Source organism: Nannobrachium achirus, assembly GCF_963921795.1.
Source record: "Nannobrachium achirus genome assembly, chromosome: 22".
Taxonomy (NCBI): domain Eukaryota; kingdom Metazoa; phylum Chordata; class Actinopteri; order Myctophiformes; family Myctophidae; genus Nannobrachium; species Nannobrachium achirus.
The window spans coordinates 5,641,385-5,664,485 of record NC_137829.1 but is presented as its reverse complement, the minus strand read 5'-3'; the positions used below and the strand labels follow the sequence as shown (position 1 = coordinate 5,664,485).

General features: G+C 44.0%; 1 protein-coding gene across 1 annotated transcript in view; it reads right to left on the bottom strand.

The window, feature by feature from the left end:
* Positions 1-23,101, bottom strand: part of vwa8 (von Willebrand factor A domain containing 8) — a 120,800-nt gene that overhangs the window by 62,209 nt on the left and 35,490 nt on the right. The window contains exons 21-27 of the mRNA XM_080753653.1: positions 20,926-21,002; positions 16,241-16,316; positions 14,748-14,883; positions 13,719-13,838; positions 12,369-12,574; positions 6,225-6,376; positions 2,926-3,034 (exon numbers count right to left, since the gene is read on the bottom strand). Coding sequence (XP_080609779.1) covers positions 2,926-3,034; positions 6,225-6,376; positions 12,369-12,574; positions 13,719-13,838; positions 14,748-14,883; positions 16,241-16,316; positions 20,926-21,002 — 876 coding nt within the window. The remainder of the gene's footprint in view (positions 1-2,925; positions 3,035-6,224; positions 6,377-12,368; positions 12,575-13,718; positions 13,839-14,747; positions 14,884-16,240; positions 16,317-20,925; positions 21,003-23,101) is intronic.

Genomic DNA, 23,101 nt, shown 5'->3' with positions numbered 1-23,101 from the left:
TATCTCAGTAATCGCTCTGCTCCTGCTCCAGAACAATGTTAAATCAGATCATAATTGAAGCATAGAAGTTTTTGTAGCTGGGCTTTGAAAACAAAAAGGAGCAGTAGCAAATACCAGGGGTCTTCCACAGGGGGTCCGGGACCCCTGGGAGGTCCTCAGAGTTACTACAGGGGGCCCGCCAAATCTTGATGGGATATTTTTTGAAACTTTTTTTGAAACTTTTAACGTTTTTATGTATACTGATGGTTTATTAGTATTCTCAGTATTATTTATAAAAGAAAATTGTGTTAGACAATACAATACATTCATCAAGGGACATGATTTTGAGGAAGTGCACACACATGAATAGGCCCTGATTACTCAAGTCCTTGCCTCTACTGTTTGGTCACCCGACACTGATGTCCTCCTGCTGTTACTTCTCTGAAATTTGCAACAGGTACAAAAAAAAAAAGAATATAGATATATTCGAGCGAGGTCAAGTTATAGGATGTCACAAATGTCAAGGGTTCTTGGCCTACACAATCTACCTGTTGCTGACTGGGGAAGATCATTTGTTGGAATCTCCAAAGTACATGGGTCAATGCCAACTTGAAGCCTAATGGTGATGACCATGAACCTGCTCTCAACAAAAGCGGTCGCATTTTTCCTTCTCTCCCTCCCTTGTGTGTCTGCACACGAGTCTGTCAATAAGAGCTCTAAAATAAAAACATTTTACAGACAGGGTGGACATAAAAGATATCAGGCACATATATTTAAAATCACCCAAAAGCAAGAGTGTAAAAATAGGTCTTAAGCTGTGCTTTAAAGCTATCCACAGAGGGTGCCTGTCTTAGGTGTGCTGGAAGTTTATTCCAGGCTGTCGGCCCATAGAAACAGAAAGCCGCTTCACCATATTTCTTATAAGTCATTGAGGGCACAACGAGCAGACCTGCAGTAGAAGACATGAGGGGTGGTTTGGCTCATATCTAGACAGGCAGTCGACGAGGTACGACGGTGCCAGACCATTAAGAGATTTATAAACAAGTAAGAGAATTTTAAAATCAATCCTAAAACCAACTGGGAGCCAGTGTAACAAGGCTAAAACCGGAGTGATGTGTTCTCTCATCTTAGTTTTAGTTAGCACTCTGGCTGCTGCAATTTGGACTAGTTGAAGCCGATCTGTAGTTTTCTTTGCTAGGCCAGAAAAAAGTGCATTGCAATAGTCTAGTCTGGAGAAGACAAAAGCATGGATCAATGTTTTTGCATCATCCAATGACAGATAAGGTCTAATTCTTGCAATATTTCTAAGGTGAAAGAAAGCAATTTTGGTGAAAAGGTCCAACTACCCTGCAATTACTCAGATGGGAACTCAGATGCTACCTCCAACTTGTGCTGCACTGTTACCACATATCCTCTGTGCCAACTATGTTACAATGAGGAATAAATCATACCTGTCAAATTGCCCACCAATTGAAGAAAATAGATGGAATTCAGAGAGTGGAGGGTATGTTCCAGTCAGGTGTCTTGCCCTCCCTGCTCCAAAGGCAGTACTTGAGCTCATAATGTGACTGAAAAGCAGTTTGCAAGGGACGTTGCAGCTAGTCAAATAACCTGCTTTTCACTCTATGCTATGGTGGAGACTGTATCAACACTATTAGGTTGGACATTGAAGATGATGATGATGAAGACGAATAGATCCTGCATGTCTGAAATGACTGTATTGTAGTGAATCTCTTTGGGCATAATTGACCATGGGCTCTTGGATAGGGTGAGGGTTTTGGGGTGACAATACAAAGAGGTGTGCGTGTTGTGTTGTCAGTGGGTAGTGCAGTGCAATAAATAGACACGTTGTTCTGCACGCCCAAAGTAAGAAGTTGCAATACCTTAATCATTGCAATCCCTGCAAAGTACAATAGCCTACATAACCCAGGATACCTAAAAACATTAAAAGTTTCAAATGTAAAAAAAAAAAAAAAAAAAAAAGATCCCATAAAGATTTGGCGGACCCCCTGTAGTAACTATGAGGACCCCCCAGGGGTCCCGGACCCCCTGTGGAAAACCCCTGTTATTTGCAACTACTCATTTCTGTTTCCAGAGCCCAGCTACAACAACTTTTATGCTTCAATTATGATATAATTTAACATTGCTCTGGAGCAGGAGCAGAGCGATTACTGAGATAGGCTCAGGGGTCTGTCTGGGGGGTCCCCGGTGAGGAAAGACCCCAACCAAAAGTCAGAAAGGTTTTTCTGGCTGCTTTAAAAGTGTAATAAACGAACTCAGGATGTTTTAAAACCTACAAAACAACTCTAATATTATGAAAATTGGACATTACCTGGCTGGCGTACTGTTCTGGGTGGTCCCAAAAGAGATAACCCGCAGAAATGGGGTGGGGGTCCGGAATATTTTACACCCATCATTTACTCATTTGATTCCTTGACCCAGAAAACATAGGATTGGCATGTTTAATTAAGTTTCTAGGTTGTCTAAAAGCCAAGATAGCACAAATTATGTATTTTAAGTCGGCCATTTTGAACGTCCAAAATGGCAGCTTTGCAGGTTTCTGTGCAAATGTAAACAAAGATTTCTGGATTCCCCATGCTCTGAAGATTCCAAAAATGTATAGTTTTACAAATCCCCACAAATTTTGAACGAATAAACATTTCTTAACATAGTGAACCGTACTAAACTGTACACATACGTTTTCTGAAAGCATTAGTGCAAAGTATGCTAGCAATGCATTCTGAACGTATACATACAGTACTTAAGTATACGTTCAGAGTGGGAGTATAAAAAAAAGCAATTCTTTTTTTGAGGGGGAACCTTCCTCCTCCCCAACTGGAGGAAAATACTGCCGTCGTGTAAATACTGTACCCTGTTATCTGCATGGAGACATGTAGTATATACATTGTGCATGCGTTACCATTTTGATGTTAGGGCTAAATGTACCTTGATGTCTATGGGACGTGTCTCTGTGGGACAGAGTAGTTTGCGACGAGCGTTGCCCTCCTGGTTGGTGGTCCAATAGCCTGACATCTTGACTGCTGGCAGGGGCAACCTGGAGGTGAAAGGTGACAGGATGACCATGCAAACTGGCGCCTGAGCAACTGAGACTACTGAACACAGAGCAACAGCAAGTTGTGAGGAGCGCTGAGAGTATATTCACTCAGTGATACAACAGTCTACTATAAGAATAATATTATGTTCATGAGAATATATACACTCAGTGATACAACAGTCTACTATAAGAATAATATTATGTTCATGAGAATATATACACACAGTGATACAACAGTCTACTATAAGAATAATATTATGTTCATGGCTGTTTTTCTGATGGCATACCACTTACGGACCACTTTCTAAAACTCACATTTTGCAATAGCATTTAACACAAAGTGCATCTTAACTCTGCATCCAATGGACTTTGGAGCAAAGTGTTCAAAGCAAAGCTGTGCTACGCTGTGTGTATCTGTGATCACTTGAAAACAAAGCATGGTTGCATTGAACCCACTGGGCTATATTATGATCCATGCCTTATGCCTTGTGCCAAAATTTCTTTGCCTTTTTTACTAGTTTGAAAAACTTTTTTAAATATTTCAAATAGCTGATCTGCAAGCTCACAACGTGGAGATGTAGATCAGCATTTGAAGTATTTTAAAATGTTTTTCAAAATAGTAAAAAAAAGGGGAAGAAGTTTAGGCATAAGGCTCATCATCATAATATAGCCCACTGTCCCTAGACTGGCTTATTTATGTATTGTATGTGGTAGGTGAGTGTGAATGCATGTGTGCGTGTGACCAGCCACCCTGCCCGTTTCGTCTGGCCAGATGTTTATTGGACCCTTCCTCCCATGAATCATAGCTGGCCTGGGGCCACAACCTTATTGGTTGCAGGACGGTGGAGCCAAGAAGATCAGCAACACCGTCTCAATACATGGAGAATCCATGAGGGGGGGCAGAGACCAGGACAGTCCTCTGACCAGAAATACCTCTATGAATGGAAACGCTCAACACGTGAGAGAAACAATCTCTGCTTCTCTGTGTCCAAATTTGGAAATAGCAAGCGCAAATATTTGCTTTTTATGCACTCAAGCTGTTGTGGGCACAGCAGTTAGTCCATATGTAAACTGTTCAAGATGGGCATAGAATCCCTGTAGCATATACTGTAGCCCTAATGCCAATGAAGACGTACAGATTGTGTTATTGCAGGGGCATCACAAGGTGGGGGAAAGTGGGACTGAGTTACAAGGGCCCAAGGTGGAGGGACCTTAATTATTTTATACTTTAGCTATTGAAAAATAGCTGATATACAAGCTCACAGCGAGCTTGAAGATCTGCTATTTTTGAATACTCGTGAAAATGTGTGATTCTGGGGGTCCTGGGAACTAAATATTTTGACATGAGGGTCCGTGGCCAAATACATATAATTTTGGGGTCCTTCACATGAAAAGGTTTGAGCACCACTGACATAGAAACATAGGTTTTTCGAAAAACCTTAGAAGGATTTGAAATATTCAAAGACTTTGTTGTCACGACTTTTAAAAAATAGCAGATCTACAAGCTCGCAGCGCGCTGTGAAAAGCTGCTATTTTTCAATAGTTAAAGCACAAAAGAATGCATTCCAAGTCTAAATGGGTTAAAATCCCCTCCCCCTATGAAGAACATTCATGGGGGGCCCGCAGTGAATCCTTGTACTCAGGGCCCAGAATTTGGTGCGACACCCCTGGTTTTATTATATGCCAACAATGAATTTGGAAAGAGACTATTATTGCATATAATCAGATCCAAGCTATGCAAGGAAAATACTTGTTTCTTCCCCATTTTGGTTCTCAAGATGTAACTTGAGCGATACATGACAAAGACTTAACAAACATACTGTATAAGTCAGAATTTAGATACAACAAAACCACAGGAGACAGAAGAAACAAATATTTTCCTTTATTAAAAAGACAAGTCTGTACATTATGAGGTAAATGTGTCCCCAACCTTACCTTTCCCTGGTGGAAAAAGAAGGTGAGCTAATGTCAAGTTGATTGACATAAAACAGACATCATGTTTATACTTCAAGCAGGAGGATAGGAGACTTCATGGAAGCCGCTATATGTTAAGTCCAGGGAAGATAGTTGACGGGCTACAGGCAATGCCATCCACTTGCAATAATACTATTAAAAACAGCTAAAAGTTAGAAGTGACCTAAAGTCATTGAATGAAGTCCATGTGAGCAACTAAGATGAGACAGAGGATTCGTTTATGTTCCCCCTAAAAGCACTCTTGGATGGTTTCCAAAAAAGCAGTCTGACAAATCCGCATGGCGACTGCTGATGTAATCGTACAGCCTCATCTCATTAATGAGCCAGTGGTGTGTGGACTGGTGGTGGGGGAACCTGGCTCAGTCATTGATTTACAGCCTTTCAATTACATTGAGTGATTGCCTTAGTAGAGTGATTGGAGTCCAAAACTGAAGGGTCAGCTGATTCAAGGTAATCAAACTGGGTCACCCCCCGCCCTTTGGAAATGATCAGTCAATGCCTGAGCAATTTTGAGTTAGAGTTTTTTAATTAAAAAGTGCTTTATCATGAATTATTGTTATTATTATTATTACTACTATTTGTATTATTATGATCATCTATTATGATAACCTAGTCCTAGACCTAATGACAGTAATTCGTTACTATCAGAGAATCACATAAGGGGGAAGACAAGGTTGCATAATGCATGCCGATGTGCACTAGGCTATATTTTGGTGTCCAATGTCCAGTATTTTTAGACTTAAAGGTGACAATGTGTGCCAGAGGTATGTCGGCTTAGTGTGTGTGTGTGTGTGTGTGTGTGTGTGTGTGTGTGTGTGTGTGCGTGTGTGTGTGTGTGTGCGTGTGTGTGCGTGCGTGCGTGCGTGCGTGTAGGGCTGTCACGATTATGTCATTTTACATGACGATTAATTGTCACACAAATAATTGCGATTAACGATTTAACTGTGTATTTGTCGTTGACAATTACATTTCTGTTTGGCTTTTAGGCTTTGAAGTTGCACATGGCAAGACATTACTGACATATTTTACAAATTTATTTTTTTACAATTTATCCTATACAAGGAAACGATTATGACGATTATGCAAAATAATTGCGATTACCTCAAATAATTGCGATTAGACGATTATGTAATAATTGTGACAGCCCTATGTGTGGGTGTGTGTGTGTGTGTGTGTGTGTGTGTGTCTGTGTGGTCCTCGTCTCCAAGCGTCTTACTCCTTGGCCAGGGTGACGGAGGTGGGCTTGGCCCCGATAGGAATGCCGTGCTTGTGCAGTGCTCCAATCAGGACCTCCCGCATGTCCTTGTTGTATGAGTCAAAGTCGAAGACATTTCGCACCACGTTTGCCAGGCCCTCATCAGGGAATTTCTGGCAGAGAGAGAGAGAGAGAGAGAGAGAGAGAGAGAGAGAGAGAGAGAGAGAGAGAGAGAGAGAGAGAGAGAGAGAGAGAACGAGAGAGAGAGAATGAATTGAGGGAGGAGGAAAGAAAAGTGGGACAAAGAACAGAGAATAAGTAAAAATGAGTGCTAGAAGAGCTACTGTAGCAGCTAGCAGCTAAACAGTGCTTCAGTGGCTATCTGAAAGTTAATTCATTCTTAAACTCTCTGGGGTTTGGTTCCCTCCACACCACTGCAACAGGAGAGCAACGTTCAGCCTGTTGTTTCTCACTATGATCATCCCCAGCTATCTAGAGATGCGACGTTCGCGAACAAATCGAATCTTTTGAACGGCTCTTTGAAGTGAACGATGGGATCCGGTTCGCGGAGTAGGGAGCCGTTCATTTGGCTGAATTGGCTCGCGGCGCGGTGCGGCGCCGCGATGCGCGGTGCGGCACGGCAATGTGCAGCTATCTAGGAAGCAAATTAAGACCCTACAGTTTGATTTGATCATAGCTTAGACAATTATTAAGCGATTTCTATAATTAAAACGTCTCCATATTGCTTGGGAAGTCCACTTCCATGACAAATGACTGTATTATGTCCCTGTAAATATTTAAATGTTTGCTATTTTAAAATAGCCGATGTACAAGCTCACATTGTGCCAGGCCTAGCCAGTTGGTAAATCCTGGCCGCTAGGGAGGAGCGAGTTCATTGTTGCCTGCTTGTTTTTTTTAAGGTGTTGCATGAATAACCTTCGGTCAAGGTAGCTTAATTTACACACACATGTTTTATAAAAAGGGTAAATACAAAATTGTGATCTCAAGTCAGCAGAGGAATGTGGTGCCAGACCGTGCCACCTTGTGGATTCATGTTTCAACGAAAATATTTTAAATATGCAATGAGCCAAAAGAGCCAAATGAGCCAGTCTTTTGAACGGCTCTTTTAAGTGAGCCAGAGCCATGGCTCTGGCTCACTTCAAAGAGCCATAAATTGCATCTCTATCACTCTGTCTCGAGTTATGGCTATAATTCTCTGTCTCTGTCTCTCTCTCTCTCTCTCTGATGCATATGGTTATCAATGACAGGGAAATGGCACCTACTCTAATTACCTTGCTGACAACCTCCCTTGAATAAGAGAGCCAGGTATCTGACTAGATCTGGTCTAGAAAATCAGCATCCTGCCAGGTGCAGGACTAAGACAATCAAAGTCAATGCTCTTTTTCTTTTACTGGCCATCAAGACTGGAACTAGTTAAGCAGTTCTGTAACCGTAACAATAATGTTGTCATTTACAGCACTTTCAGTCAGTCATTTAAGGACTGCCTCACAACATCCTACCTGTCCCCAACCACAACAGATATAATGTTGAATGACTGTTGAGCTGACTGTATTGACCAGGTTTCATTGTAACGAGACGCTGTACTGGGTGTCCAAAAGTGATAACTAATGGTTAAGTGATTGATGAGCGAGCGACAAGGCCAGTGGGGTAATCCAACAACCAGGGTTTGTCACCGCCAGCTGAATTATTGATTCAGATTCAATCCTCATCGGCTTTCGAGGTCTCCTTTTATGGTCTCTCTTTCTCTACTGCTTCTCTATCTGTCCCTCGTTTTTTCTGTCATTCTCTCTTACCGTCTCGTCCTTTATCCCTCTTCCCTTGTGTCTGTTTGTCTCTCTCCCTCTCCCTTCCTCTCAGGTAGACGCTATACGTGCCCAAGACTTGCCCAAGACTTCTAACGAGGCGAAATCTCTAAGGGCAACCGGCAGACCTTAAAAAGACCTCGGAGCAGATGTCCTCTTATGCGGATGAAAGAATGTGACTCCAGCTGTCGTTAAACACAGACACTCTAGAGTGTGACGTGCACGCACACGCGCACACACGCACACACGCGCACACACACACACACACACACACACACACACACGCACGCACGCACACACATGCACGCTCACGCACGGAATGTCCCTGATCTTTCTTCTTCCTGGTGATTAATGGCAAGGTTGATATAAATAGCAGCCTATAGATGAGAGAGAACAGGGAGGGGGGAGATGAGTGTGAGTGTGTGTGTGTGGGGGGGGGGGGGATTCTATGTAAACATAGTGTATGGCCACTGGACAGCGTGTACCGTACTCCGCTGTACCGTGTTGTTCCTGTACGGCTGGATGCGGAGACAGTGTGGAGAGGCTGCTCAAACATTACAATAGCTCCATCTTTAACCACTTAAACCCTCTATTGTTAGTAAAACAGACCTGAGTTGCGACTGTACTGTACGTGTTCTGTCTACAACAAATCTCCCCCCCCCCCCACCCAGTATAGGGATGCTGGGGCTCTCTCTCTCTCTCTCTCTCTCCTCTCTGATTTCTTTCTTGTTCTTTTTCTTTGGCCTTAACGCATGCATTTATAATGGAGGTTTCTGGGTTAGCCGCTAAACCCCTATTCTATACTTCATTGTACGATGGTGTAGCGTGAAAAAAGCCAATCTTTGAAAATGTTCAGCTATAATGACTGACGCCAGATTGAAAGTGGTTAACCTTTGCAAAGGCTGAACCCATAATGCAGTGAGTCACAAGAGTAGTCTTTGGTGCCTCCTTCTGTGTAGATGGTGTGGGGCATGACTGGTGATTGCGTAACCAGTGTACAATAGGTGTACAGTAGGTGTACGCGCATGCAATGAGCACAGTGGGTCACAGGGGCGTCACACCAAATTCTGGGCCCTGGGTACAAGGATTCACTGTGGGCCCCCCATGAATGTTAACTCATGAAAAATAGCAGATATACAAGCTCACAGCGCGGCACCGAGTGCCGCGCTGCGAGCTTGTAGATCTGCTATTTTTGAAAAATCGTGAAAATGTGTGCCAAGAAACCTATGTTTCCATGTCAGTGATGCACAAACTTTTTTCATGTGAAGGACCCCCCCCCCCCCATCTTAAAATATTTAGTTCCAGGGACCCCCCAGAAGCAAACTTTGAGTTACAAATGTTCACTTAAAAAATTACATATATTCAAAGATTTGCGCACATTTTCACACGACTTTTCAAAAATAGCAGATCTACCAAGCTCGCAGCGCGGCACTCGGTGCCGCGCTGTGAGCTTGTATATCTGCTATTTTTCAATAGCTAAAGTTACTAGGGCCCCTCCACCTTGGGCCCCAGTAACTCAGTCCCACTTTCCTACCCCTTGTGACGCACGCCCCTGGTGGGTCACGTCTACTTTCATGCAAACTGTGGGGCCAGAGCAGCAGCAGGAGGGGTGGAGGGCACATGGAGGATGGAGTGGTGATGAAATAGAATGGTGGGCGAAACATGTGAGCGTATGTACATGTATGTGCAGAGGTCTGCTTTGACAGCAAGGAGCCCTCACAGCGAGTGCTTTGACAGTGCACTTTATGTGTTATGACAGCCTTTTCTCTATCTTTCTATTTCTACTTCCCCCCCCCCCCCCCCCCCTCCCTCCCGGCCCGCCAACCTCATTCTTTCTCCCTTCTCCTGAATGCTAGCCTCTCCCTTCCACTCCCCTGCTTTTCATTTAATTTCATTTCATTCAGACTGCCAGAAAGGGGAAAAAAAAGGGGGGAAAGAAATGAGAGAAGAGAGCGAGCGAGACAAGAATATATGGACAAACATTCAAGCGCAAGCCCAGACAACTGGCCTGTACCCATTAATGTGGGCAACTGCTTGTGTGTACATGAGTGAATGAGTGTTTGTGCGGATTGGTATGGGTCAGGGTGAGGCTGGGACATGATCTTCCCTCTCTCTCTCTCTGTCTGTGATTAATGGCCCTCGTCCATTATCCAGGCTGTTATCAAGCATGTGCAATAATTCCTGATTTATTCTTAATTCCAAGGTAAATCAGGCTATTTTTGTTTGGCTAATATTGTTAATGGCGTCACGCAGCGTCTCTACTGTACAAACTTTACCTAATGTCTGTCGCCCGGAGGGAGAGTTGACACAGTGAGTTTGTTATAACAAAAATGTTAACTAGCAGTTGCAGTTGTAAAAATGATAAAGATTCCGCAACTCCATGGTATATTTACTGCTAAAAATGTACAGGTTTTCAACAAACAAGCCGTCAAAGATTAGTATCCAGGGTCTCGCTTTCTCCTCCCATGTTGTGGACTTTTTTTGCGGCTGGGCCCTTGTCTAATCGGTCTAAGCAACCAGTGACCGCGGAGCTGTTGTTCACTGTTGTTCAGCAGTGAGCACTTCTCCTCCTGTCCCCCAACACTAACATGTGTGTACCGTATGTGTTTGTGTGTGTGCCTATGGTGACAGAAAATAACCATGCTTCATGCTCACAACGCGTTTCGTAACGGCGCGCCCTTCTTCATGAATGAACTCCCGTACGTCTCAGTTTGGCTCGGCACCAAACAAAAGGAGGATGTGCATAAAGTCTATCAAAGAAATGTGATGCTCTAACTGGTTCCCAAGGGCCTGCCTGGGAGGCTTAATGGCAGGGAGCTTTACTCACAACCTGCTTCCACAGAGGGGAACCATCCTCATTAGGAGGGCTCCACTTGCTGGGGGGATGCGGGGAAAATCCATGCCTCTGATTTTGATAGCTCCCCTCCTCTTGTCATTCCTTTTTATCGCCAGTGGGGATATGTTTTATTCCTGGATCCAGTCAGACTGAATTACATACTCTTTCATGGACGCGATGTGTTGTGAGCTTGTAAATTGTCTATTTTCTGTGCACTGCCCCGTATGACGGACGGACAAAGTATACATTCACTGCAAACTATGCAGTCACTCTGTTCAGAGTGATACGGTCCCGCCCCCTTGTCTTACTGGAGAAAGACCACGTGACCTACTGTAACATAATGATATTTTTCAGGGCGTGTCATCACATCTTTAATGAAACTGAATAGCTGATTAACCATCCATCATTAAATTGGGCAGAGTGCCATGGCACAGCGCACACTCCTTTTAAATGGAAGAGAAAGAGGGTATTTGATATTTCAGCTTAATCCGACCCATCTCACAGCTACGCAGTGGGTACTCTGCCCTTCTCCGGTTACAAAAATAAGTCTGTTGACCCATATTCAACACCACTGGTGGAATATGCGCTTTGCACCAAAATAGGACCCTAAGCGTTGTCAATGGTAGGCTATTGGTAAAATTCATTCATTATGTCTTATATACTGTAGTAATGATAAATCGGCTAAAGCATGAAATATTAACAATTCTATTCAAATAAACATTTTAAATCAGGGTAATACGTTTCAAAGCTACTTAAAGGAATAGTATCATTTCCTTAAAGGAATAGTTCACCCCCAAAATGACTTTTTTTCTATTGATTACTCACACCATGGAGACTTGGTTTTTGTCACTTTCCTAAGATAATTTGATTACAATGAAATTACCCCCATTGATTCCGGATGGGGGGTCAATTTACTATCACAATTTTTTTGTCTTAGGAATGCGACAAATACAAAAAAATATTATTGAACCTCCATGGCGTGAGTAATCAATAGTAAAGTCATGCTAGAAATCATTCGTCACAGCTTGTCCGCATCCGTCCGTGTAGACGACGTGTACACATTTTTACGGTATATGGTTTGCCGCTCTGACATCATGCTCTGATGTCACTGTGATGTCAGGGGAACCACTCTACAGGAACGTTTGCCGCTCTTACATCACGCTCTGGCTTCACTGTGATGTCACATTAACAGAATGACAGCCCATATATGGAGTTCCCTGATGTCATCAATATTAATGATGCCCTGTTAGAGAGATCCCTGTGATGCCAGGGGAACAAATCCCTTTTATGCCCATATATGGAGATCCCTGATGTCCACAAAGATATCCACATCACTTGTCGCCCTGAGGCGTCTTACTAGTGATATTTGATTCTACATATCTACGCATACTGTATGTTCCCCGTAAAAAACAGTAAGATAGGGCGGGAGACAGATATTGATTGGCATTTACAATAGCTAATGTCATAGCATGAAACCTCACTGTCTGCGTGTGTAGTTCCCGTTACCTGGAGGTGTTTGACAATGTTGACCACCTCTCGGGTGGAGTAGGGGTAGGTGATGGTGCCCTGGTCGGCCATGGAGCGCAGCTCCCCGAAGGCCGCCACTAGCTTCTGCAGCGTGGCGTCTGGGACGTCTGGGCCGTACTGCTTCAACATGGCCAGCTCCGCCTGGGGCTTGGGGTTGTCCACTGCATGGCAGCTGAAGATGTCACCTGTCAAGCAGGACAACTAGCGGTTCAGCTATACTCTTTCAGTCAACTTCGTTCAACATAATTCAACTGATTTGTGTTAAAAAATGTAATGCTAACCCATAGCTGAGGGAGCCTTGGTAATATACAAAGTATTCTGCTGTAAACAGCAGCTTGGTCTAAGGGGACTTTTCCATTTAGGCCTAGAATTATTGAATGCTTTAACCAGTGAAAAATAGCAGATATACAAGCTCACAGCTTGTAGATGTGCTATTTTTGAAAAAGTCGTGAAAATGTGTGCAAATCTTTCAATATATGTATTTTCAAAGCGAACGTTTGTCACTCAAATTTTGCTTCTGGGGGGTCCCTGGAACTAGATATTTTGAAATGGGGGTCCGTGGCCAAATAAATATCATTTTGGGGGGCCTTCACATGAAAAGGTTTGAGCACCACTGACATAGTAGTCTCTCAAGAACAGACTAACTGAGCTCCAGTTAAGTGAAAAGGACCTTTTCTTTGACGATGGCTGGCCAGATTGCTGACATAGAAACAGGTTTTTTCCAAAAATCTTAGAAGGATTCAAAAGACACTTATAGAATCGGGTCAAAATTCAAATTTTCACGATTTTTCAAAAATAGCAGATCTACAAGCTCGCAGCGCGGCACTCGGTGCCGCTCTGTGAGCTTGTATATCTGCTATTTTTTTAATTTAAAGCATAAAATATTGCGTCATAATGTGTTCAGGCTCATCCTCCAAAAAGCATGAAGGTGCACAGCAAATTCCATGGCAATCCAGCCAAATCTGAAATCTTTTGTTTGGGTCCAAAGTGTTGAACGGATGGACTGACTCATAGTGTATACCCATCCCTAGAGCCCAGCCGCTAGCGGGAAAACAACATGACCTTGTTTGCCTGACTTGTTGCGATGCTGAGAACATGTTTGTTCCATTATAAGCAAATAGAAATAAAAGATCATCTTGGGGGCTTTCTTAAAAAAAAAACGTTCTGTTACATGAAACAGCAAGAGTAATAAAAGCAAGATTAAATAATTTCCCATAGCAATTATTCATCAAAGAACAGTTTAACATTTAATAAAAAGAAGATCAGCAGACATCTAACAGGAAATGTGTGTATGCGTGTAATACGTGTTTGTGTGTGTACTGTACAAACCCAGAGCTCCGAAGAAGTCATTCCCCAGGAAGGGGAAGCCAGGTCGATTAGCCAGGATCAGCATCCTGAAGTCTGGGTGCATGGCTATAATGTTAGGCCTCCTCATGGCCTCGCTGGAGTCTGAAGAATGGACAACATTCATAGTTAGTACGTCACATGCGCACGTATATACACACACGGCACAAATGCACCAACACCCATCGTGTTGATCCTGATAGCGATCGGTCAGGTCTGAAAATCGTCAGCTGATGTTTACATTCCTCCAGTGGTGGTGGGGGGGGGGTTTGAGGGCTCGGGTCTGCTACATCTTAGGTAACGAGTGGAAAGACGGTAGGTGTTTATGCAGCGACATGCTCCAAAATATGCTGGTAGAAGTCCATAAAGGCTTTTATCCTAATCCTGCCTAAGTGTTTGTCTTTGGGGACAACCAATCTTCTATTTGTACACCTAATGGCCCCATCTGAGACATGTTTATGTTACCACACTGAGAGAGAGAGAGAGTGAGTGTGTGTGTGTGTGTGTGTGTGTGTGTGTGTGTGTGTGTGTGTGTGTGTGTGTGTGTGTGTGTGTGTGTGTGTGTGTGTGTGCTCGTGCATGTTTATAGTATACGTATGTTCGAGCTAGTGTACGTACATACCGTATGTGTACTATAAACCCTATATACTTAGTATACTGGGGTCTCCCAGGGCTCTATAGTAATCCAGTAGTATTTCCCTCTACACAAAATCTCTGAGCCGATCTACAAGTTTTCATTTGCTCCCGAGAATAGGGACACTATATAGGGTTCAAGTGGATAGGTACGTAACATATGCAACGTGCACACATTTGTCAAGGGAAGTGGTTCTCAAAGTGGATTTAAGGGACTCTCTAGGTTCCTTTATGGAGATCTAAATTGACCGTTACAAGTCTGTAACTTTGACAGTGTACAAATGGAACCAAATGGACCCATTTGTACACTGTCAAAGTTAAGGGGAGACCTTCAAATTTCAAAGTTTGAGCACCAGTGGTCTAGGTCTCGCGTGTGTGTACCTGAGACGATTCTGCGTCCGTCGGCCAGGATCATCTCTCCGCTCTCCACCAGGGTTTTGAGGATGCAGGTGACGTTGGTGGGGGCCTTGTCTGCCTCGTCTATCACCAGGATGTGTCCCTGTTTCACCGCTTTCACCTGGACACACGCACGCACACGCACGCACACAAACATGTTAATTCTTTATTCGATTCCACAAATTAATATTAATACATTTTCTTTGTCATGCCAGCGATTGGCACACACACACACACACACACACACACACAAATTCTTTATTTGAATCCACAAATTAATATTAATGAATGAATTTGCTCTTTGTCATGCCAGCGATTTACCATAGACACACATGCACACATGCGCGCACACACTCGCACGCACGCACGCACACCATTCAGCCGTCCTCCTTTCAGAGATGGGGAGAGATGGGGGGGGGGGGGGGGGGGGGGGGGGGGCGTGATAAAAAGAATGGCCTAGTTCTGGTTCCCATTCAGTGCTCTGACATTTACTGTAGATGTCTTTGAGGATGTTTGGGATTAGGGTGATTTGGGTGGGATTGTATAATCCACGAAATTAACTTGAATGAACCTCTCTGTCTCTCATATCTTAAATCTCTGCTTTTCTTCCTCACACCCTCTGTCTTTGTCAATAATAAATTCTCCTCATCCTCCGCCATCCAACACAGACAGTGTGCTGTACAGGACAGATTCAGCACAAGAGCTGATATCTCTCTCTCTCTCTCTACGTTCCTCTCATTACTGTGCCCTAGTTTTTTAAGGACAAGATGACATTACAAACCATGAGCTCCGATTTGCCAGGCCTCAAATGAACCCACTATACTCTGAGATGCCTCTTATGAATTATGGTTGAAAATGTGTTATTGCAGCCAAGTTTTAAAGATGAGTTTTTGGGGCTTTTATGCCTTTATTGATAGGACAGAAGACTGACAGGAAATGGTGGGAGAGACGGGGAGTGATATGCGGCAAAGGTTGTCCGGATCGGGAATCGAACCGGCGACGCCGCCCCGGTCCGCCAGGCATCCATGCCTATTTGGCAATGCCTAAATGGTATGCGCCCGGACCAGTAGGCCAGCGAGTGCCCCCAATGCTAAGTTTTAATAGGTTTAACTACTGTATGGTCTTGCCAGGGAGAACACACACGCACACGTGCGCACGTGCACACACACACACACACACACACACACACACACACACACACACACACACACACACACACACACATTGCCTGTGTGTGTTGACTAACCAGTGGCGAGTCCTCGTACACGATGATGCCATCTATATTTAATAGGTTTAACTACTGTATGGTCTTGCCAGGGAGAACACACACGCACACACACGCACACACACACACACACACACACACACACACACACACACACACATTGCCTGTGTGTGTTGACTAACCAGTGGCGAGACACACACACACACACACACACACACACACACACACACACTGCCTGTGTGTGTTGACTAACCAGTGGCGAGTCCTCGTACACGATGATGCCATCTCGGACTGAGGGCTGCAGGGTCAGAGACTGGACTGTTGTATCTCTGTGAGGGGCAGGGAACACAGTCTTTTAACCACATGCTTTCAATGTTCACAGGTAAGGGCCAATTGGAAAGGAGAATGACAAAATAAAAATAACACAAAGAATTTAATACATAAAAAAGTATTTTGTTTGGCTTTAGGGAATTCGAGGGGAGATGGAGACCGCAGGGGATGATTTTGTGCTTTTTTATTTACAGTATTTTCTGTTTCTTACTTGTTCTTATGGATTTGATTCAGCAAAACACTGGAATACCATGTTCAGGACACCATCTGGAACAGCTTTCCTTTGAACACTAGCGTCCCTGTTTTGGGGCTAACATTTTAGAAAATAGTAATCTACAAGCTCACAGCGCACCACAACGTGACCCATTATGAGTTTGTAGATCAGCTATTTTCGGTAAAGATATGTAGTGTAGAGCAAAAAAAGGAGGGAGCCTAGAGCCCTTGGGAGTCCGTTCAACTAAGTATACGGTTTAAGTCGTTTAACTTAAAACATGCAAAAGGAATGTTGCAATTTAGATATGAACAGAGAAGTATACACATGGAGGAAACCACAAACGGAACGTGTAATATATCTCTATCATTGACACTCAAATCACCAATATACGGTAGGCGATCAGAATCAGAGTCAGTTTTACTGTCACATCACAGGTTTTACAGAATTAAAGAAGTGGGTGAAATTTGTTTTTCTGTACAGAGTTGAGGAATTACATTTTGTATAACACAGTTCTATTGTGACGATCTACATGCTCACAACGCCTCGAGGCGTTGTGAGCATGTAGATCGTCTATTTTCACAATTTCTGCCTCTAATATTTGACAATTTGGCCAATGTTTAATTTGTCATTTTAGAGGTATTAAAATGTCCTTAAATTGTCACTTTAGAAAATTGCAGATACCCCCTAAACACTTGAAGGAGCTATAGTCAACTTTTTCATTGTAGGGCCGACACTTTGTTTAAATCCTAGTCTATAGACTAGAATGTAAACAAAGTGTCGGTCTGACAATGGCCAAAATGATTATTTTATCATTATTTTACGCTTTTTGTGGTAATTTTTTAATAGAAACACATATATGAAGCTTAAATTTTCATAAAATATTTTCGAAACATTATTTTTATTTTAGCATCCGTTTTTCAAGAACAAGATGACAATAGCTCCTTTAAGCCTTATGTTGGTTTGTTTACTGTTGAGTGATAATCTGGGGCCCCCCCAAATTATTTGGGGACCACCCTGGGCATCCCGACCCACAGGTTGAGAACCACTTCCATAGAAGAAAGAGAGGGAAGAAGAAGGGGGGGAGGCGGGGGGCAAGCGATGTACAACCTCATACCCCATTGGGCTTATGTTTCTGTTATCTCGCTCTCTCTTTCTATATTATCCCATATTCTCACCAGACCACCACCCTATGTCTCTCTCTCTCTCTCTCCAACACCCCATGGTGAGACCCGGGGGCTGTCCTAGTTTCCTGCATGGCTGGCTGCCTCTCACCACTCGTCTTTCTGAGCCACATCTCTGTAGGCCCGCAGTCAGCGGCTCCCTTAAGTCACATGCGGATCTGACTGCCTCCCCTCCGTGCTAATATTAGCCGCTGCTACAGAGAAGCTAACCAGGCCACATCCACGCTCTGCTCCACTTCGACTTTCACAGGACTTTGAGAAACTACTCCCACGCACATAAACACACGCAAACACAGAAATGCACCGTCTCTATCTCATCACGTGTGTGCACACCAAGCCGGTGTGAGAGCACGTGTTTGAGCCAGTGCACAAGCCAAAACGTCAGAATGCAACTCAAATGAAACCACAGCTTCATTACAGTGCCTGGTTTCATTCAAAGACAAAATAGTAATATCACATCTTAGCTGCTTACTTGAAACTGGAACCTATGATTGACACACTACATGTATGTCTGTGTCTGAATATCAACTTCTGAATGTGTCTTAAATTATTAAGTCATTCTGAGTAACAGAGAGAACATGAGGACTTTTATTGTCTTTCTGTCTGTCGTCCAGTTTCCCAACACAGCGGGCTTATTGGAGACACATACTGCAATGTATGGTTTCACATGGAATCCTTTGTGGAGCTGGGGTCAACACAAGCCCTTTTGCAGCCTCCGACTGACCAAAGATATGATCAGTAACACAGGCGCGATTTATACTTTGTTGCGCATTGAGTCTCCTATAGACGATCTATAATCTCACTATGGGTTGCACAGCAACGCATTGTGAGCTTGTAGATCTGCTATTATAGAGCATAATTGATCTACGAGCATGCGGGCGTCGCCATGTAGTGGTGGATGACCTAATTCTCCCAAGGTGGGATCGTGCGCACAGGGTATTTATAGACGTCTTTTTCAATTCTGAGATTAGTTCTTCTTTGTCTCCTTCCTCTCCTTTTTTTTTACAGCTTTATCTAAATATTCCTTGGCCTGATAGCGGATGACCTGGTTTCTATGGTACTGAAATAATTTGTTTTTGAACACCCTTAGAAGAGGAACAGTGGTGCGAGGTAGGTTAGTGTTGTGATAAAATGCTGCACACTATGTTTTTTCTCAGATAGAGCTACTTTTTTACTTTGCTTTTGGGCGTTTTTCTTTTTTTCTTTCACACAACGAAGCCCCTAATAGCAAAGTGTTGACACAGTAAGTACAAGCTAGTCCTTTTTAGGCTCAGTGAATAAATTGTATCTCCGACTTGTTATGGAGAAAGTGTTACTGTTGCTGTTTTTGGGTAGCCCACCCACTGCCTCCCAAAATAAGAAAGAAATGAGGGAAACAAAATCAGTCTACCAAGGAAGGAGAGAAGAATCAGCTCACTGTTTTAGAAGCTGTCATATTAGATCTGTGTAGACTTCTATTGTTGGAAACCCAGATGATGTTATGGGGGAGTGTGAAAATACCAGAGAGGATAAGGTATTATTTATGAATGCCCAAGGAGAGAAGAGAGACTTTTGATTCATAATAGACTTGGATATCTCCCATTTGCAAGAAAATAACAGCCAATGAATCCTGCACCTTTTATTACATTTGGATTATTTCCAATAACCATGTACGCACACGCACAATATGCAGACTTCTCACACTGTTAAGTGTTTTCCCCCACGGCTGATTAGACAGGAGCCACTAGGAGAGGCTGAAAGAGAGAGGGCGAGATCATTTAGCGACCTACGACTGGGTTGCAACCTGGTCGGTAGTTTTCACCGACTGGGTCGCTAAATCTACCGACTGGGTTGCTAAATCTACCGACTGGGTCGCTAAATTTACCGACTGGGTCGCTAAATCTACCGACTGGGTCGCTAAATTTACCGACTGGGTCGCTAAATCTACCGACTGGGTCGCTAAATCTACCGACTGGGTCGCTAAATCTACCGACTGGGTCGCTTAATCTACCGACTGGGTCGCTAAATCTACCGTCTGGGTCGCTAAATCTACCGACTGGGTCGCTAAAATCTACCGACAGGGTCGCTTATCCACCGACCGGGCTGCTAACCCTAACCCTAACCCTAACCCTAACCCAAACCCAAACCCAAACCCAAACCCTAACCCTAACCCTAACCCTAACCCTAACCCTAACCCTAACCGTCGGTAGATTTAGCGACCCAGTCGGTAGATTTAGCAACCCAGTCGGTGATTTAGCGACCCAGTCGGTAGATTTAGCAACCCAGTCGGTGATTTAGCAACCCAGTCGGTAGATTTAGCGAACCAGTCGGTAGATTTAGCAACCCAGTCGGTGATTTAGCGACCCAGTCGGTGATTTAGCGACCCAGTCGGTAGATTTAGCGACCCAGTCGGTAGATTTAGCGACCCAGTCGGTAGATTTAGCAACCCAGTCGGTGATTTAGCGACCCAGTCGGTAGATTTAGCAACCCAGTCGGTAGATTTAGCAACCCAGTCGGTGATTTAGCAACCCAGTCGGTAGATTTAGCAACCCAGTCGGTGATTTAGCAACCCAGTCGGTAGATTTAGCAACCCAGTCGGTGATTTAGCAACCCAGTCGGTAGATTTAGCGACCTGGTCGGTATTAGCGACCAGTCGGTAGATTTAGCAACCCAGTCGGTGATTTAGCAACCCAGTCGGTAGATTTAGCGACCCAGTCGGTAGATTTAGCAACCCAGTCGGTAGATTTAGCAACCCAGTCGGTAGATTTAGCAACCCAGTCGGTAGATTTAGCAACCCAGTCGGTGGATTTAGCGACCCAGTCGGTAGATTTAGCAACCCAGTCGGTGGATTTAGCGACCCAGTCGGTAGATTTAGCGACCCAGTCGGTAGATTTAGCAACCCAGTCGGTGGATTTAGCGACCCAGTCGGTGAAAACTACCGACCAGGTTGCAACCCAGTTGTAGGTCGCTAAATGATCTCACTCCTACTGGGCTGAAATCCAAACCCACCTAAATGAACCACTAAATCCCTACTACAGTATATTCTTCTCCCACAGGGGTCTATACTGGAACTCCTCTATACCTAATGTTTGCCCCAGAATAAGGACACGGTCAATTGAATTTATGCTCAAAAGAAGTACACTGATGTCAAACTGCTGCTTGAGAAACCTCTCAAAAAGTAGTAGAATTCAGTGTCATTATGCCCAGTGATGCTGTGGACAATGTTATTCTCACCTATGAAGCTGCAGGTACTCCCTTGGCCGGTTAAGAAGGTGAAGGAACCGGTCGACGATCTTATTCTTACCCACACCCTATAGAGGCACAGACATACATAAAATGAACAAGTGAAAACTTGCTTTCATCGTCATCGACAATGTGTCTACATAAAAGTAGACAATGGTACTCCAGACATCTGTGTTGCGAAACCTGCCAAAGTGTGAACTTATAGGAGTGCAATATCAAATCTGCAGCATACGGTACATACAGTAATACCGGTACTCTTCTACCAGCATGGAACTATGTCTACTTTAATGCAGCATAATGTTTTCCCTTATTGGTAACACTTTACTTGAAGGTCAGGTCTATAATGCATTATAATCGCATTTATAATGCATTATAATGTACTTAAAAGCTTCATAAAACCTACTAAAAATGTTTATAATTATGCATAACAATGAATAACAAGGTTTATGAAGTATTATACAGTAAGTGTTGGTCATAACACGTTAAAAGCTCAGCGGAAAAGCACATTATTGCGACCGAAGGTCGCATATACTCTGAAGAACCGTGTCGCTTGAGTGACCTTCCTTCCGTATCCTCTGTGACCTTCCTTCCGTATCCTCTGTGATGTCAGTGTGATGTCAGCGAGTTGTGACATCACTTCCTGTACAGGGCGGCTACACAAAATGTGGATAACACTATATATGGAGATAGTCCAGTCCATCATGTCATATGGGACTACCGTCATAGAAAGTAGCCATTGTTAGGCCGGAGTCAATGGCTGTCTGTCTGACTGTCTGTACAGGAAGTGATGTCACATGACATACTTTTTATATATATATGTAAATATGGGGGCGTCTGTGTTAAGAACGTTTCGTTGTCAAGCTCAACGTTGGGCATTTGGACCTATACATGCAGAAATGGAGCGAAATTTGTTTGGCCTAAACATGGAGATGTGGAGAACACTATATATGGAGAAAGTCCATTCCATCATGTCATATGGGACTACCGTCATAGGCAGTAGCCATTGTTAGGCCAACTCAATGGACTGAGTCAAGCTCAACGTTGGGCATTTGGACCTATACATGGAGAAATGGAGCGAATCTGTTTGGCCTAAAAATGGAGATGTCATATGGAACTACCGTCATAGACAGTAGCCATTGTTCGGTCGGAGTCAATAGCTGTATTCCAATCCGAAGGGTTTGCACTTTGAAGTGCGCATTTGAAGGGCTATGACGTCACTGGTCACAGATCTACAAGCTCACAATGCGTTGCAACGCAACGCATTGTGAGCTTGTAGATTGCTATTTGGCGCGGCCCAGTGACGTCATAGCCCTTCAAATGCGCACTTCAAAGTGCAAACCCTTCGGATTGGAATACAGCTATCGGCTGTCTGTCTGACTGTCTGTACAGAAAGTGATGTCACATGACATACTTTTTATGCCCATATATGAGTCCTTCTGTACCACATCTCCATGTTTAGGCAAACTCCACACAGAAAGGCCCTATCGCCAACCCAACCTAGGGTGTGAGCGATAGGGCCTTTCTGTGTGGAGTTTGCATGTTCTCCCGTGTCTCCTAGGGTTAATACCCTCACAAAAACATGAACAAACTCCCCCCAGAATGACAACAACTAGAATCGTCAGAGAAACGCTGTGGTTGGCCAGATGGTCAAGAATTGGCGCGACCTCGCCCTTTAGGGCGAGGTTGCATGTCACCCTGAGGTCGCATTCCACCCTCAGGTGTCTTACTAGTAACTACTATACTTACAAAATGTTTTGTTGCGACCGTAGGTCGCATTTACTATCAAAACCTCCACGGGCTGTCCGTGCGTCAGTCAGTCCGTCAGTCACACGTCACACTTTTGTCCTGCTCATATCTCCACAACCGTTGCCCCCATCCATGCCAAATTTTGCACACACACTCCTTACCTGCCAAACTACAACCTCCAAGGCCCCCCGGAGCTCCAGGGACCCTCAGGTCCCTGGGGGACCCCCAGGTGTAAAAAATGACCACATGTGCAAAAATGACCAAATGACCACCACAACGGGGCTGCTCACGGGGAATTCCTGGGGACCACCCACTCCTGCTGCTCCAGAACGGATGCAAGAGTGGTGGCGCCCCCAGTGGAGGACCCCCTCCACTGCAGCTCACATAAAATGCCGTAACTCGGGCTAGGAGCGTCCGGGAG